A 16,557-nucleotide genomic window follows, 5' to 3' on the forward strand; every position below is an offset into this window, starting at 1 on the left:
GTGTTGTATGCCTTGGCGAGATCAAAGATGGCAATGTCCGCATGAATTTCGTTGGCTATGGCATCGCTTAAAATTTCACCGAGGCAGCCTAAATGAATACTTGTACCGAGTCCCTTTCGGAAAGCGAACTGCCGACGATCAAGAAGATCCTGTTCCTCGAGGAGGGTTACCAGGCGTCTGTTCACCATTTTTTCCATCGTTTTCCCAATGCAGAGGAGGAGACTGATGGGTCGGAAGTCATTCGGGCTTCTGGTTCTTTCGCATTTCTTCGGGATGGGGATCATGAGGGCGGTTCTTCAGTTGTCTGGTAGAGGCTCGCCTCCCCAGATCCTGTTGAATCCGTCTAGTAGCGCTCGCTTGGCAACTGGAGGTAGATGTCTTAACAGGAGATAACCGACGTCGTCAAGTCCGGCAGAATTGCCTTTTGCTGTGCTTAGCGCAGTGGCAAGTTCCACCCCGGAGAAAGCTATGTTGTAATTTTGACTGCGCATCTGGCGTGAAGATTGTAGGAGTAGCTTCTGTGGCCGTCTTCGTTTTGAGAAAGGAGGGTGGGAGGGAGGAGTCCCCCGAGATCAATGCGAAGTGTTTCCCGATTTCGTTTGCAATTTCGGAAGGTTCAACTGTCGTGGTACCGTTGAGCGATAGTGCAAAACCGTTTTGTCTTCTTTTGCCACTAAGGGCATTTACCCTTCTCCACAGTTCCGCAGTCGACGATTCGGAACTTATCCCACCAAGGAAGGTTGTCCAGCTGGCCTCCTTGGCTTTCGCGATGGCTTGTCAGCTGAGGCTATCCAAGACAATAAAATAATGATCGGTGGGCAAAGTATCAATGATCCCAAGAGTGCACTGAATTGCAGCAAGTTCTGCGACGTAAACTGAACCAGGATCATTGAGTTTGAATGAGGCGGTGAGGTTTTGATTGAATATACCGAAGCCAGTGGAGCCGTTGAGGCTTGACCCGTCGATGTAAAACATTTTGTTGGAGTCGACTTCTAGAAATTTACTATGAAAGATGCTTGGGATCACTTGCGGACGTATGTGATCCGGGATTCCACGAATCTCGTCTTTCATGGATGTGTCGAAGTATACAGTTGAATCATAAGCATGAAGGAGATTGACACGGTTGGGATAATATGAAGAAGGATTGATATTTTGGGCCATGTAATCGAAGTACAAGGACATAAAGTGGGTTTGAGAATTGAGACAAGCCTTTCGAAATTTTCAATTACTAACGGGTTCAAGATATCGCATCGGATGAGCAATCGATATGAGAGGTCCCAAAATCGATTTTTCTGCGGAAGGACGCCCGACAGCACTTCTAAACTCATCGCATGTGTCGAGTGCATGCAACTCAAGGCAATAAGCAAACAACAATATTGGATTCGCTATAGTTTGATGAAATGTATGTTCGCAGCGGAGCGCAAACAGAAACTCCCGTATTCCATTTGGTGCAGCCTGATCAGGTCTTCTGGTTGGGCACCCCACCATGTTCCGGTTATTGTACGGAGAAAGTTGATCCTTTGTTGGCACTTCTGTTTCAGATACCTAATGTGACATCCCCAGGTTACTTTTGAGTCGAACCAGACCCCGAGATATTTGAAAGTTGAAATCTGAGCAATAGTTTGACACATTAATTGAAGCTGTAGTTCCGCTGGTTCACGCTTCCTCTAAAATACGACTAGTTCAGTTTTCTTTGTGGAGAACTCGATACCCAGCTGGAGGACCCAAGCAGACAAATTGTCCAAGGTATCTTGCAATGGTCCTTGCCGATCGACGGCTTTGGGACCTGTAACAGAGACTACACCGTCATCTGCATTCGTCAATGTCATTCATGTAAAAGTTATAGAGAAAGGGGCTTAGACATGAGCCCTGGGGAAGACCCATGTAGCTAATTCGTGATGTCGATAAATCACCCTGTGAAAAATGCATGTGTTTTTCAGATAGCAAGTTTAGCAAAAAGTTGTTTAGAGCTGGTGTAAGACCATGATGGTGTAGCTTCTCAGAAAGAATTTTGATAGAAACTGAATCAAAAGCCCCATTTATATCTAGGAACACTGATGCCATCTGCTCTTTGCTAGCATAAGCCATTTGAATTTCTGTTGAGAGCAACGCAAGACAAGCGTTCGTCATTTGCCTTTGCGGAGACCAAATTGTGTGTCTGACAGTAAGCAATTTACTTCGACCCAATCGTCGAGGCGAAACAAAATCATTTTCTCGAACAACTTTCAGATACAGAACAGCATTGCAATCGGTCGATACGAGTTGTGGTCGGAGGCTTGTTTTTAGATGATATTGACCTTCACTTGCCTCCAGTCATGAGGGACAATGTTACCTTCAAGCAACTTATTTAATAAATTCAACAATAGAGTGACAGGAAAAAAATGACACCTATCGGCCCACCCCTGAGTCGATTCCGGGTCTCACCAGGAGTACTTGTACCAAATTAGAAGCAAATCGAACAAGTCTAGCTACCGGACCAACGTACCTGAAGTTTGTATGGGATTTTTCGACAATTTACATGAAGGAAACCCACTTGGTCGCATTTTCGCCGCTAGATGGCACTGTATGCATCGTATTATCAGTGTAAGTGAAAATAAGAAAGATAATTTAATTGTCTACAACTTTGTCGAAGACTTCTAGTGAATTCGGCTTTGCTAAAAGAAGTTATTAAACTTTTAACGAAGTGATGTCTGAGTCAGTTTTGCATGGGGCCTAGCAGTGCATGGTTGTGTATCAGTACTCGATTCCCACGAACTATACATTTTTGTGAAATAATGGTTAGGTTTAGCTCAATAGTATGTTCAGAAGAACTATAGCATATAATACGAGTTATGTTTTGCTTAGAAAAATTTAGTTCCACCTGTGACCCATAGAGGGCGCCATCACTAACTTTTCATAGATGAGAGATAGAGCATCGAGATGTTCAGAAGAATTATTGCAAAATGCCTGTTCTACAACTTTGTGGAAGACACCTAATTTCTATCTCTTACAGTTGAAAAGTTAGTGTTGGCGCCTTCTATGCGGTAACAGGTGGAACTAAAATTTTCTAACCAACATATGACTCGTAATATTTACTATAATTCTTCTGAACATACTATTGAGCTAAACCGAACCATTATGTCACAAAACTGCATAGTTCGTGGGAATCGAGTACTGATACAGAACCACGCACTGCTAGGCCCCATGCAAAACTGACTCAGACATCACTTCGTTAAAAGTTTAATAACTTCTTTTAACAAAGCCGAATTCACTATCAGTCTTCGACAAAGTTGTAGACAATTAAATTATCTTTCTTATTTTCAATTACAGTGATAATACGATGCATGCAGTGCCACCTAGCAGAAAAAATGCGAACTAGTGGGTTTTCGCCAAGTAAATTGTCGAAAAATCCCATACAAACTTCAGGTACGTTGGTCCGGTAGCTAGACTTGTTCGATTTGCTTCAAATTTGGTACAAGTACTCCTGGTGGGACCCGGAATCGACTAAGGGGTGGGCCGATTGCGTAATCAAAAATTCATTATTTTTCTGGGCAGTCTATTCAACAAGCGTCTCTTGGCAGAGTCTGGCAAATTCTAAAACAAATTAAATTTCAATCTCTCTGGCCCAGGGGCTTTATTGTTACGTGACAAGAGAGCAAGTGAGAATACCATCATCGAAAACGGTGTTTCTTTCACGCTATCGTGAGGGGACGCGACGCGGTAGATCTTCTGTGCCGGGGTGGAATCCGGACGAACTCTCTTGGCAAAATCGAATATACAACGGTTTGAATATTCCGCGCCGGACCATTCCCCAAAGAGTGCTCATGGATGTTTCTCTCGTTAGCCTGTCGACAAACCAGCACCGGTAGCTACGTTTTTTGGCTCTTCATGCGCGTTTCCGCCATCGCGTACTGTTGGTAGCTAGCTGACAGCCCGTCGTCCCGGAATGTCTTATACGCGGCGGGCTTCTCCGCGTACACGTCTGAGCACTCTTTGTTCCACCATCGATTGGGAGCCAGAGTTCGCGTCTGGTATGCGTTTAGTCTGAGCTTGAATCGCGGTATCGAGAAACAAGCCAGCCAGGAACCCGTACTCTTCCTCCGGAGGAAGCTCTTGTGTCTATTCTACTTTTCCTGATATCGCGGACGCGTAGCTCTTCCAATCAATATTTCGTGTGAGGTCATACGAAACATTGATTGTATTCGGCAGCCCTGAACCGTTAGTAATATTAATTACAATTGGCAGATGGTTGCTGCCGTGGAGATCAGAGACTACCTTCCACATGAAATCTAACAGCAGCGATGTCCAGCAGAGGGACAGGTCTAAGGTGCTCGGACGCGCTGGAGGGACAGAAATTCGTGTCATTTGACCCGAATTCAAAATGGTCATATTGAAGTTCTCGCAAAGCTCATGGAGTGAGGTAGATCGATTATCGTCATGAAAGCAACCCCATGCCGTACCGTGGGAGTTGGAGTTACCTAAAACTAGCCTCGGTGCGGGGAGGAGTTCCGCAATATCGCAAAGCCGTCGGTGGCTAACTCTAGGGGGATGTCGGTGGAAGCAATGCAAAGGTTTTGCCTTTAATTCTGGTTTGGCAAGCGACAACTTCAATGCCTGGGGTCGATTCGATTGAAAGAATAGCTTTTTTGATCCCTAAAAGTGCTCCTCCGTAAAAGTCTTCTCGATCCAAGCGAATAATGTTGAAATCGTGGAAGTGTAGGTCTATTTCTGAAGTGAGCCATGTCTCGCATAGTGTAAATGCATCGAATTTCATGTTATTTAGTAAGATTTTGAAGGAATCGATTTTCGGAATAATGCTTCTGCAATTCCACAGTAGAATTAGCCATCGAAGGACACAATCGCTGAAAGGAGGGGCTATTTCACAGTGAACTGCATCAAAAATCTTATCAAGATGCTTTTAAGAGGGTCAGAAATATTTAGTGCTGTAAAAATACGGTCCACAATATCAGAGAAATTTATTAAGCAGGGCTGGTTTCTTTCTCTGGTTGAGATATGGGAACACTTGGGGTTTTTGATGTTCCTGGACGTGCTGGGAATTTCTTTTCTGAGCTCAGGTTACTGAGACTGGGAGCGACTTACTTCGGTTTTGCACCAGTACTTCCTTGAGTAGTTATTTTAGGGGGGGGGGCATGAAGAGACCTTCTGGCCTTTATGACGAAGCTTGGGAGAGGAAATGTTGCTCGCTTAGAGCGTCCCTGAAGAGAACGCTTGAAATTCTTGTATTCTAGAAATCTCGTATTTAGCCGGCATAAAGAACAAGGAATAATAAATTCGGTCACACATCGTATGATTCAATTAAACATAAGTACTACCCCCGACATCCAGCTGTCACGGGTAGAAGTTACACTTTTACAAAATGAGAATTTCCAAATTAATTCAGCAAAAAATAAAACTAAAAGTTAGCGGCAACTGGCTACCCACAGCAATAAACACAAGATAAGACTTTCGGAGTTCCATCGATCGTATCATTTATCAAGGTAAACCCAGATTTGTATAACTCTTTACCTTATCCCACTAATAAAAGCTCCTTCTCGTGGCAAACGTGGAGACGCAGAGGTGTACAGTGTACACGTTTGTACAACGTTTGTTAAACTAACATTCCTTTCCTTTCCCGATGGCCGTAAGGACGTGGTCGTCGCCGGTTGTGGCATTCCAATGTATAGAACTCGAACCGTACACATTGAAGATGGATAGTTACTCCCAGACTCCATTCTTTGATTCCCTGTGCAATTTCATTTGTAATGGTCAATAACGGAGTAGCACCTACGAATCGTTCGAACTTTATGATCATTCGAAAGATTTCGGTACAACCTTCCAAATGTAAACTATTTGAAATCTGAGGATAATGATTAGTTTCATATTGCGAAATCAGTTTCAATAACAGAATTTTAAAGTGTGTATTTTATGTGATCCCGATTTGAGCTTACAACCGTGGGATTCAGACCAAAAGATCAGTTCCAAGGTCAATATATTCCCAAAAAATCCTCCTGATTACAATAATAGATAGTTGATGTATTGAAATATTAATATAAGAATATCTAACAAAGATACTTTAAGACACTTTCTCATCTGTCAATTATTAAGTCTATTTTATGATGGCCCCTAAACTGTTTGGATAATATGCTAGACCACACAATAATTACTCGCATTAAGAAATAATTGAAAAATGTTGTAATGGCGTCATAATAATCAAAAAAGAAATTAAAGAAAGTCTCTCTTTCATAGATATATCTAACTGGAAAAGTACTGAGGAATTGACATCACTATATTTTTTGTCGTGACTAGCGACTTACTTTTCAATATAGGGGACCCTTTTCAAAATTTCGAAAGAAAAATGATGTAAGGTTTTGAACGCTTATATCTTTTGTTGTATTGAATGAATTTAATCAATTTCTTCGGCATTTTGTCGAAAATATACCACCAATGTTGTATTAAATTTTTGAATATGTAGTACATTCATTATCAATGGAATAATAGTGTTTTGAAAAATCTTTCGAAAACGACTCGGAAAAGTGAAAATTTTCAGCCCATCCCGCACAGAGCCGTCAATATGGTGCACCAACCGAACAATGAAGTGATGAAAAGTTTTAAATATAGGTCCACTACATGTTTGTTCCTATCATTATTCGTATTGGGTTGCTTGACGAGGGTAGTTGGTGGGGGAAAGCCGGCATATTCGTTTTGGTTATGCCATTAGAAGCCGGACGGAAAGAAAAGGCTCATGCACGGCACGAGAACGAGCGAGAAAGCGATAATAGTGCATATTAGCGAAAGCGTTTCGTACATTTTGAACCTTAATAACTTTTCTTCTACTAAACGGATTGCTAATCTTGTTTCATAAATCGGAAGGAAAACGTTCGACGCTTGCTACCGATACGTTGTTTGCTATATAAAATTTGTTTAAATAGTTCAAAAACTACTTTAAATGAGAATCAATATTAATGATAAAGCCTATAAAAAGGGGGTGACGCAGCTTTTCTTAGAGCCAGACGTGTGTAAGATGCAGTGCATAACGGACGTGCGTGCTAGGTGTTAGGTCGTCCATGGAGAAGCTGCATCGGACGACCAATCAAATCGGCTACCACCGGAGAGAAAAAGAAAAACGTTAGTAAAGGTGGTGGCGGTGAAAAAGCCAAAGACAGTCACTGAAAAGGCGGTAGCATACTGCCACTAAAAATGACACCAAAACATCGAATTCTTGTAAAGAATTAGTGGTGCTTATTTTCCGTTAGCGCTGTTAATTGTGGATGGATTTGTGTCATAGTTATATGCAAACCGCCCTTAGGATGAATATATAATGGAAAAAGAATTTTATTAGGAAGATCCTTTTATTAATTTGTGTAATTAAAAATAATTATCATATAAGAAAATATTTTTCAAGTAAATATACAAACCCGAAGGTTTTTTCAAATCCTTCCAAGAAAGTCAGTGAATGTGGCAACTCTACCACCAAGCGAAAGCTACACCAAAACGAATGATGAAAATATTTTCATTTATCGCACAAAAGGATGGCCTTCAATCTGCAACGATAAGTTAATAAATAGGAACTCCTTGATGCAATGCGTGCTCTTTCGGTATGAGCTGCGAAAGGGTCGTGTTCGAATGTGTGTACGCAGTAGAAACAAATCGTCGGCAAGGTTTGAATCGTTTCAAAAGATTCTCGTCTTGTATCACAATAGTTTTCTACAAACCGTCCTTATTAGGACGAATGCATAATGGAAAAAGATGGGTTGGTAATGTATATGACATAACAGAGGTGTCGTGACCACACTTCGAAGTTATTTCAAATCTTGCAAAGCATAAATTGACATAATTTCAATGATTGTTCCCACATGAATGAAATGACAAATTTTCAGGTTAACACGGCAATAACTTTGCAATTTATAGAACAATTTTATATTTTTAGTTATCATATAATAACTGTCATCTCTTCCAAACAACTTAACCCTCTGCTGCCATCCTCATGGTTTTGCGGGGTTAAGGAGAATCATTGTAAAATGTCCACGATATACACGATTTTATGTTGTTACCTCCACTAAAACCACTTCAAAATACTCCCACCTTTCATACAAGTACATTATTTGCTTGTTGAAATCATATGAAAATATTGTATTCAATGCGGAGAACTCGGTAATAAAATTGTTTTACTGTATAAACTAACGAACGGGATCCCCAGGAAAATTTCGCTGAGCCCGGTGAATCGAACTTAATGCGTAAAATTTAGCCATTTGAAAAAGATACAAGCAGAATTTTAAGAACTTGATCATCACGGTTATGTCCCGGACATTACCCGCCCCTAGATTTTCGCTAAGCGTGATTCATTGCTGTACGCTAGGAAAAAGATTCCGATGGTTGTTTCGAGAGATTTTAACATTGATATTTTTTTTTTTTTTTATTCATTTCGTTTATTTGATAGGCACAAATGCGTTAGCTTGGCGGTGCCAAATGCTTTTGTTTTTACATTTTGGATATCTTAAAACTAGGAGGTTACAATGTTGAAATATTTTTTTTTACAAAGGAAAAGAAAGTTTACAGCTATCTTAAGACTAGAAATAAGATTCAATATACAAAAGAGGGCCAAAAAATTTTTTTATGAAAAAAATTTAAAACAAGGGATTCACTTTGATATACAAGAGGGGGAGTAATAGTATTTTACAAAATATTTTACGGTTATCTTAAAACTAACAATATAGTTTAGTACACAAAAGGGGGAACAAATATTTATGAGAAATTTCACAGAAATCTTAAAACTAGGGATTCAATTCTATTTACAAGATGGAGGACAAGAGTTTCAATAAAGAGTAAAAATTATAGCTATCTTAAAACTAGGAATACAGAATACTAATTTGAATTTTTTAACTAAAACTTATGCTTGGTCAAGATATTCAGAGGGTGGCTTATTTCCGCATCAATGTAGCAGCAGTTGTATCAAGGACAGGGGAGAGACAGGGAAAGAAGAGCAAAACTTGCAACTTTCGCTCGAACCGGGGGGGGGGGGGATCAGCGAAACAAATTTGCGCCTCAGTCTAGTAAGTCGTCGAGTACCGGATTGGCGGATGGTATTCTTCGGACCCGCGGGGAATCCTTCAAAAGTCATCGGACCTCGAATCGCTCTCGCTTCAGTTTCCTTCTGTGTAGGCGTAGTGGTAAGGGCGACGGCGGTTACATAGTGGCACTCTGGAGCTGATCGGTTCCACAAGGCAGGAGGAAACTCTAAAAACGAGAAATAAAAGAGAGGGGCTAAATTGGGATATTTATCGTTTTTATGAAGGTATAAATAAGGGACATATAGGGGAAATCACGAGTTGCCAGCATATCTCGGACTGGTACATTGGGTGGTCTACCTCGGGCCCGAAGGGATTCCTTTAACTGAGACCTGGCGTCACAATACCCGGCGCACACCCAGACAACGTGTTCGATGTCGTGATAGCCCTCGTCACAAGCGCACAGACTACTCTCCGCAAGCCCAATACGCCGCAAATGCGCATCCATGGTGTAGTGATTGGACATAAGTCGGGACATTACACGAATAAAATCCCGACCCACATCCATCCCCCCGAATTTAACATTGATATTTCAAAGCAAGAAAAATGAAATTTGTTCATTTCATGAATGAATGTGTCAACGAGCTTAAAATCCAGCGCATCCCCTATCAACGCAGACGCCAACAACAAAGGTTCTTTTCAGAACCACCATAATTATTATAAAGAATAACTTGAAACAGTCCCACATATTTCAATGAGTATCATTCGATTTGAATTACAAGTCAAACGAGTAGTCACTACACTCCGGTTATGTCCTAGACATTACCCACCCATCTTTTTTTCTCTTCATGCTGAATCTTTTGGGCTTGGGGGGCCAAACCACTGCTGCAAGCATCGAAAACGTTGTTGATTAGTAAGCGTGCTGAAACCATGTTCCAAGTTACATAATTGGGTATAATTCTACAAATACGCCATGAACATTTCACCGACTATACATTGATTCATATCCACATATGTATAATTATAACCACTCAACATAAAGTAATCTCATTTAACATTGAATAAATGATTACTGTGAATTAATATCCAATATTATTCTGCTAAATGTTTCCTTCAGCTAAAGAGTAGATAAATGATTACACTCAAGGCCCGAGATTAACCGTGACGGGTTAATATTGTCGAAATCCTTGCAGTTTAATCTTCCTTGATTAACCGCAACAACTACTTAAGTCAATTATGGCAATTTGGCGAAAGAAAAAAAACTACTTTACGACCCATTCAGGTTATGATTGTAAATTTTTCATCATAAAAAGCAACACAATTGCTCGATTACATCGTTCCAGTACATTCCAACTTGGACAGTAATAGTGAAACCTTGAATCATTTGTGATCGCTCCGGTTTCGATGAACCCGCGACCTTGGACTGTTGAGTTGTTTGGGTCGGTCTGATTGACCGACTTTCACTTCTTCTTTTCCTCATCCCAGAAAAACATTGTGGGAGTAACTCAGAGCTACCAGTGCGACAGCGTCCACGCATAATTTTCTCAATAACCGACCACGACAACGATGTAACCAGATCGGTGGCTGTCCGCCGCCCTCCAATGCAAGGATCGGTCAGAGCCAATCCGTTGTGAAATCGAACAAGCCACCGAGGCCTAATTAAAAAAAAGTTTAATTTAAATTTCTGAGCCACTCCTCTTCTGTTTCCTTCCCCACTGACAGGCCTGCGAGCTCCAAATTCTCAGGTCCTCTCAGGAGACCAGTTATGTTGCACGACCAAACAACCATGAAACGGTGCAATATCGATCACCTTTAGGGGTCCCGTGCGCGGTCCGCAACTCAATTGCACATTTACATAACGAGTCGTTGTAGTTTCTTTTCTGTGGCTCAAGGGACACCACAAAGAACATAATCCTCGAGCAGCATGGTAAATCGTAGCATTTATGCCGCGGGACTGAATTGGAGCCCAAGACTGGCAACAAGACAAAGAAACAGTCGACGACGGAGTCAAACGGCGACCGAAGGAAGGAACACACCCTCGCCGGTCGGTTGGTCGGTCGGTTGTTCTCGGGGTCGGTACATGATTTAATTTAACCTGCGCACGGTATAGACAACGAGCTGTTGGGTAGCGCATATTCTGGACTGTTGCAATGGCTACTGCCCTAGTGAACTACATTCTTGGACCGATCAGTTGAGGGAGTAATGTAAGTCGAACTTTTTTCCCAGTCGCATTTATTGGAAAAGGCAGTGTTCTTATAATGTCTGTGGAAAATTTATCGCGAAATACCAGAATCAATAGTATTCCCAAGTAGTTATTGAAAACTGCACAGCGGAAGCTTAAAGATAGGTTAACCATAGGTGTTTGATATATTTACAGTATGTAAAAATATAAATAAAAACAAACATTTATATTTCTGTTTGTCCATTTCCGCAACTTTCCATTGCGCGCGGAGACCGTTCGTGGTGGGGAAACATTTGTTTGCTCGCCTACTGCATCTTGGTGTCATTTCACGTCAAGGTCATCATCGTAGCAGATAAAATTGTACGTACGTGATTTTCAAATTTCAAATAATTGCCGCATACTTACTCGTCAGTGACTACTCACCGATCAGTTGTCATTAATTTCCCCAGAGTAGACAAATCAGAAATGAAAAATGATCGTGAGAAAAAAAAATCTATAGATATGTTACATTTCCAGCATGGGCCCTGGCGAAGCGACCAACCGTGGCGTTTATATAGAAACAAGCAAAAGAAAAAAAAACGGGGCAAAAACCCTTCAACTTTGTCAACCACAGAAGACAGCCGGTTACATTTAATTGCCAGCGAAATTACTTTGGCTCACTTTGTTGCAATCGATAGGATGGCGTGAAGCTATTCCATGGCTTTTGACTTGAAAGCTACCGTAATAATTATGGCTAACCAACCACACACTGTTGGATGCCGACAGCGTGACACGCTGTTAGCAGCTTTGACGACAATTTATTCGTCCTCATGCTTCAGAGCTGAGCAAAGCAAACGTCTGAGTGAGGAGCGTGCAGAAAAATGTCTGTAATGGGTAGAATTTTGTACCGTGGCACCAAGAGACAGTTCTGATAGCTGTTCGGAACACTTACGCCAGCTCTGGTGTGCTTCTACTAGGTTACTTGCCATACATGGTTTGGCAGTTTGATTTTATTACAGGGCCGGTTAATAAAAAATCATATGATTTGATATGATTTATTATGCATTGCAGGTGAAACGGGTTGACAAACTGTCGAAAACCTGTCCTAACATATTGCCGAGGTTGAACAATTTAGATCACTTTTGTATAGCAGGTTAGCGGATCGGTGTCGCAACTGGTGATTATTGGTTCATATGTCGTCCCGTGCAGTAATGAGTTGAGCTGATCGATTTATTGCTATCGGTGCAGGAATTTAGAAGCCTTCGAACGACTTTGTCGCGTGGGAATTAGCTTTGAATAAAGAAAGAAAACTGATTGCAGGGGCGGGCATAGCGTAGTTGGTAAATCGATTGCCTTGTACGCAGCTCACCTGGGTTCGATTCCCAACCCCGCACATATGGGTAAAGATTTTTCTAACGAAATTTCGCTAACGCGAAAAAGAGGCCAATGACCCTAAGGTTAAAACCTCTATAGTAAAAAAATTGATTGCAGCACATTAGCATTTTAAATTTTTTTGCAAGTCAATAGAAACTGACCGACCCTACAATGGGAACGAAGTATCTACTACAACACGAAATACGGTTTGCAAAAATCAGGAGCAAATTAATACGTATCAGTTATCAGAGCTTGAGCTTGAGCTTGTGCGACCACCCCTGGCTGCTACTCCGTTATCGATCTGGACTAGCTGAAGTTGCACAGGGAATCAATGGATAATTATGCTTGGGAGTAGCGAAAACATCTTTCAATTCCTTGTAATCCTAAACTGTTTTATTGATCAATACCGGCGCCGGCCAGGCCCGAACGTAGATCGCGGAAGGAAAGGGAAGGAATGGTTAGTCCGATATTTGGTTTTGCTAGAGGCCATATATAATACTGCGCACTCCACAAGTATCACGGGAAGAGGATATTTTGTTAGTAAATATAGAAGTTGGCTCTACTTCTTCTTTACCGACGCCAGAGAGGTGACTCCACTATCTGGACTAAATATCGATTCACCAACTCACTTAACTTACTTCCCTTCCGAAGGAAGACGTGACCACAGATTTTTTCACCTCAGAAAAATCTCAACGACCTCGGCTGGAATTGAACCCAGGACAACTGGAATGAGTGGCGGTCACGCTTACCACTCAACCACCGGCGCCGTCTAAATTAATACGTGTCAATTATCAGACGGCACAAACTTATCTACGGCAATCAAAACTAACACACACTTTGCAATACCATCATCTGAACCAGAAACGATTGTCAAATGTGTGGCTACTGTTCAAGCAATAATGACAACTGTTAACCTTCCGGCAGTCGCGCTAGTGCACTGAGTGCACGCTGCTCTGAAAATCTAGCGAAATCGTCTTAGGGCACCAGCGGCTGCTCGTTCAGTGGGCCATAAACGCGACTTCCGGAGTGTTAAGGAGGAACGAACAATGATACGAAAAACGAAATCGGAAAAAGCAATTTTTCCACACCGTATGTTATATTTTGATGAGCGAAGGACATCTAATCGTGAGCATCTGAACAGCATTACCGATGACGTTATATACGTGTACAACAAAGAGAGAGAGAGAGAGAGAGAGAGAGAGAGAAAGAGAGAGAGAGAAAAAGAGAGAGATGAAAAAATAATTGAAGATGTGAAAGATTTTATTTTATATTCAACGGAAAGTACTGCACTGCAAACGCAATGCTAAAATGCAATTCCATATGCAGTCAATTACTGCTGATAAATCACTACAAATACAATCGACAATTGTTCTCAGCGAGGAGCTACCTAAACGAGTTGGTTAACCCTCCGGAACTCGCGCGAATGGCTCCCCGAATGAGCAATAGGTTGTCTCAAAATGACATCATGTTAAAAAAGTCATCGCGCTCTCTTCTTAAACGAAAGGTTAGGGTATTAGGACCACTTTCTTCTTCGCAGTAAATTTACTAAAACTCTCCCTACTTGTGGCGAATTTGGATTTTTTGAAAAATGGGCCGATTTTGGGTAAAATTTCATTTTTTTTCCTGAACTGTTTCAGATTTTTTTCAGTATTTTTTTATTTTTCTTTAAATCCAAGAAGAGAAGTTTGGTGAGTTAGTTTGTACGAATTTGGTATTATAAGAGCGATTAAAGCCATTAAAACTTCATAAAAAATTTTTGACGTTTTTCATTAGTTTTTCTTCAAAACTGGGTATCTACAAAATTTTAGAAGTGTAGAAAACACTTCAAATAGTTGAGTTGAATAGAGTGGCGTAATTTTGTTGAAGAAAGTTTATAGCTCCGACGAAAGGGGTAAGAGTTATTAAAGTTTTTGTTACATAAGCTTTAACATTTTTAGCATTTCATCAAAAATAATAATGATCCAAAAATTAAAAAATTCATATGTGCTTAGACCACATATTGTTTTTCGGAAAATAGAAGAAAATTTATGAAAATGGCGTTTTCCGTTTGTCTTTAGTACGTCAAGATCGGGTTGAATGAACATTTGATGATTTTTTTGTACCATCAATTATAAAAATAATGATAACTTTGCTAATGACGCCAAATCTCTAATTATTTTATAACTAATTCCCCATAATTACTTCTAGGAGGCTTATTCACCAAAATCATTGAATTAGAAAATGCGCTGTATTCTGTTGTCAAACTTTTTCGAAAATACGAAGCCCTAAAAATTTACTATTTCAGCATTGTGTGATCTAAACCGTAATCATCAGTTTTTCAACATTCACCTCACTCTTCTGCATTTCTCTTCACTCTAAGGTACCTAACATGGAAATGAGACTTTGTATACCAAATTCGAATGCGCCAATCAATTCAGCACTCAAATATATGCCATATACTTGCCACTAAGTCGACATATTTGTTTAAGTTTCGTGATTTTCAACCGCTAGGTAGTTTTTAATATACTAAATAATTCAAAAAAATTGTCAAATGCTCATAAAACCAATTCTGATGTACTAGAGACAAACGAAAAAAGCCTTTTTTCATCATTTTTTCTATTTTTCGAAAAAATAAAATGCGGACTAATTACACTGAAATGGTTTCATTTTGTAGAACAGTGTTATTTTTTATGAATAGCAAAAAATGTCATAACCCTTTGACATTTTTGCTATTCAAAAACCTTAATAACTCATATCCCATTAGCCGTAGATATACACTTTCTTCAGTAAAATTACGCCCCTATATTCGGTTCAACTATTAGAAGCATTTCCTATACTTTTAAAATTTTGTAGATACCCAGTTTTGAAGAAAAATTTATTAAAAACGCCAAAAAATATCCTTTTTACTAAGTTTTAATCGCTCTGCCGGTCTTATAGTCCAAAATTTGTCCAAATTAACTCACCAAACTTCTCTATTTGGATCTCAAGAAAAATAAAAAAAAATACTGAAAAAATCTGAGATAGTTCAAGAGCACTTCAACAGGCATGAATTTTAAATTTTAGCCAAAAACGGCCCATTTTTCAAAAAATCAAAATTGGCCACCAGTAGGGAGCGTTTTAGCAAATTCACTCCGAAGAAGAAAGTGGTCCTGGTACCCTAACCTTTCGTTTAAGAAGTGAGCCCGATGACTTCTTTAACAAGATGGCATTTTGAGACACCCTAATGAGCAGCCGATGGTTCTGAAAGAAGATTTCGCTAGAGTTTCTAAACGTGTTGCACAAAATACAACGGCGCGGGTGCCGGAGAGTTAAAAAAAACTTTCAATATAGCACCCCAATTAAAACGCAGCCGATTCTTTTTAGCCGACTGGCATGTAACGATATAAGGATTTTTTGAGCAGGTACGATTTTTTTTACCTTTTTCGATTCTGGATGTTCATATTTTCCGACCTTTTATGTAGGAAAATTAAGCTACTGGACCATAGTACGATTTTTGGGCTTGAAGTTTATATTCGATGTTTGCGACATTTATTTTCCGGCGCTCACATATGACCCGATCAGAATGAAATAACAAGATTATAACAGAATGAAATTTTCGTAACATATAGCCGTAAGCACAAAGGCGTACCAACAGTTTTTAAACCGCACTAAATTTTAAACCGGCCTACAATATTTGGTAACCTTTAAACAAACGATGCTGTCATTTATATGGCTGCGTGCTGATCTGCGTTACACGTCAATGTTACAAAACAACAAATTCAAGTTAAAAAAAATGAGTAAATTAGACAACATCACCAATTGTTTTTCATTCCGATATTTTCTTGCAGTAAAATAGCTTTTCTTCGTCAAATGTCTCGCTCCATAGCGTTTGAGAACAATTTTGTCAACTTGTAGCCGATATGTTTCTGAACTTAGAACTTCAACGTGTTGGATAGTTGAAAGTTGGCCGATGATGTACGGCACTTTGTAGTGATATAATATTCAATGCACAAAAGAAAATAAATTGGTATAGATATGCATGTTTTTATTCAGTTTGAATAGGCGCTCGTCGAGTTAGAG

General features: G+C 40.1%; 1 protein-coding gene across 1 annotated transcript in view; it reads left to right on the forward strand.

The window, feature by feature from the left end:
• The first annotated feature begins 282 nt into the window (after positions 1 to 282).
• LOC131679744 (mucin-2) overlaps positions 283 to 16,557 on the forward strand; it is a 95,769-nt gene continuing 79,494 nt past the window's right edge. Inside the window, exon 1 of the mRNA XM_058960489.1 lies at positions 283 to 370. Coding sequence (XP_058816472.1) covers positions 283 to 370 — 88 coding nt within the window. The remainder of the gene's footprint in view (positions 371 to 16,557) is intronic.

The sequence above is a fragment of the Topomyia yanbarensis genome, chromosome 2, assembly GCF_030247195.1.
Source record: "Topomyia yanbarensis strain Yona2022 chromosome 2, ASM3024719v1, whole genome shotgun sequence".
Classification (NCBI taxonomy): domain Eukaryota; kingdom Metazoa; phylum Arthropoda; class Insecta; order Diptera; family Culicidae; genus Topomyia; species Topomyia yanbarensis.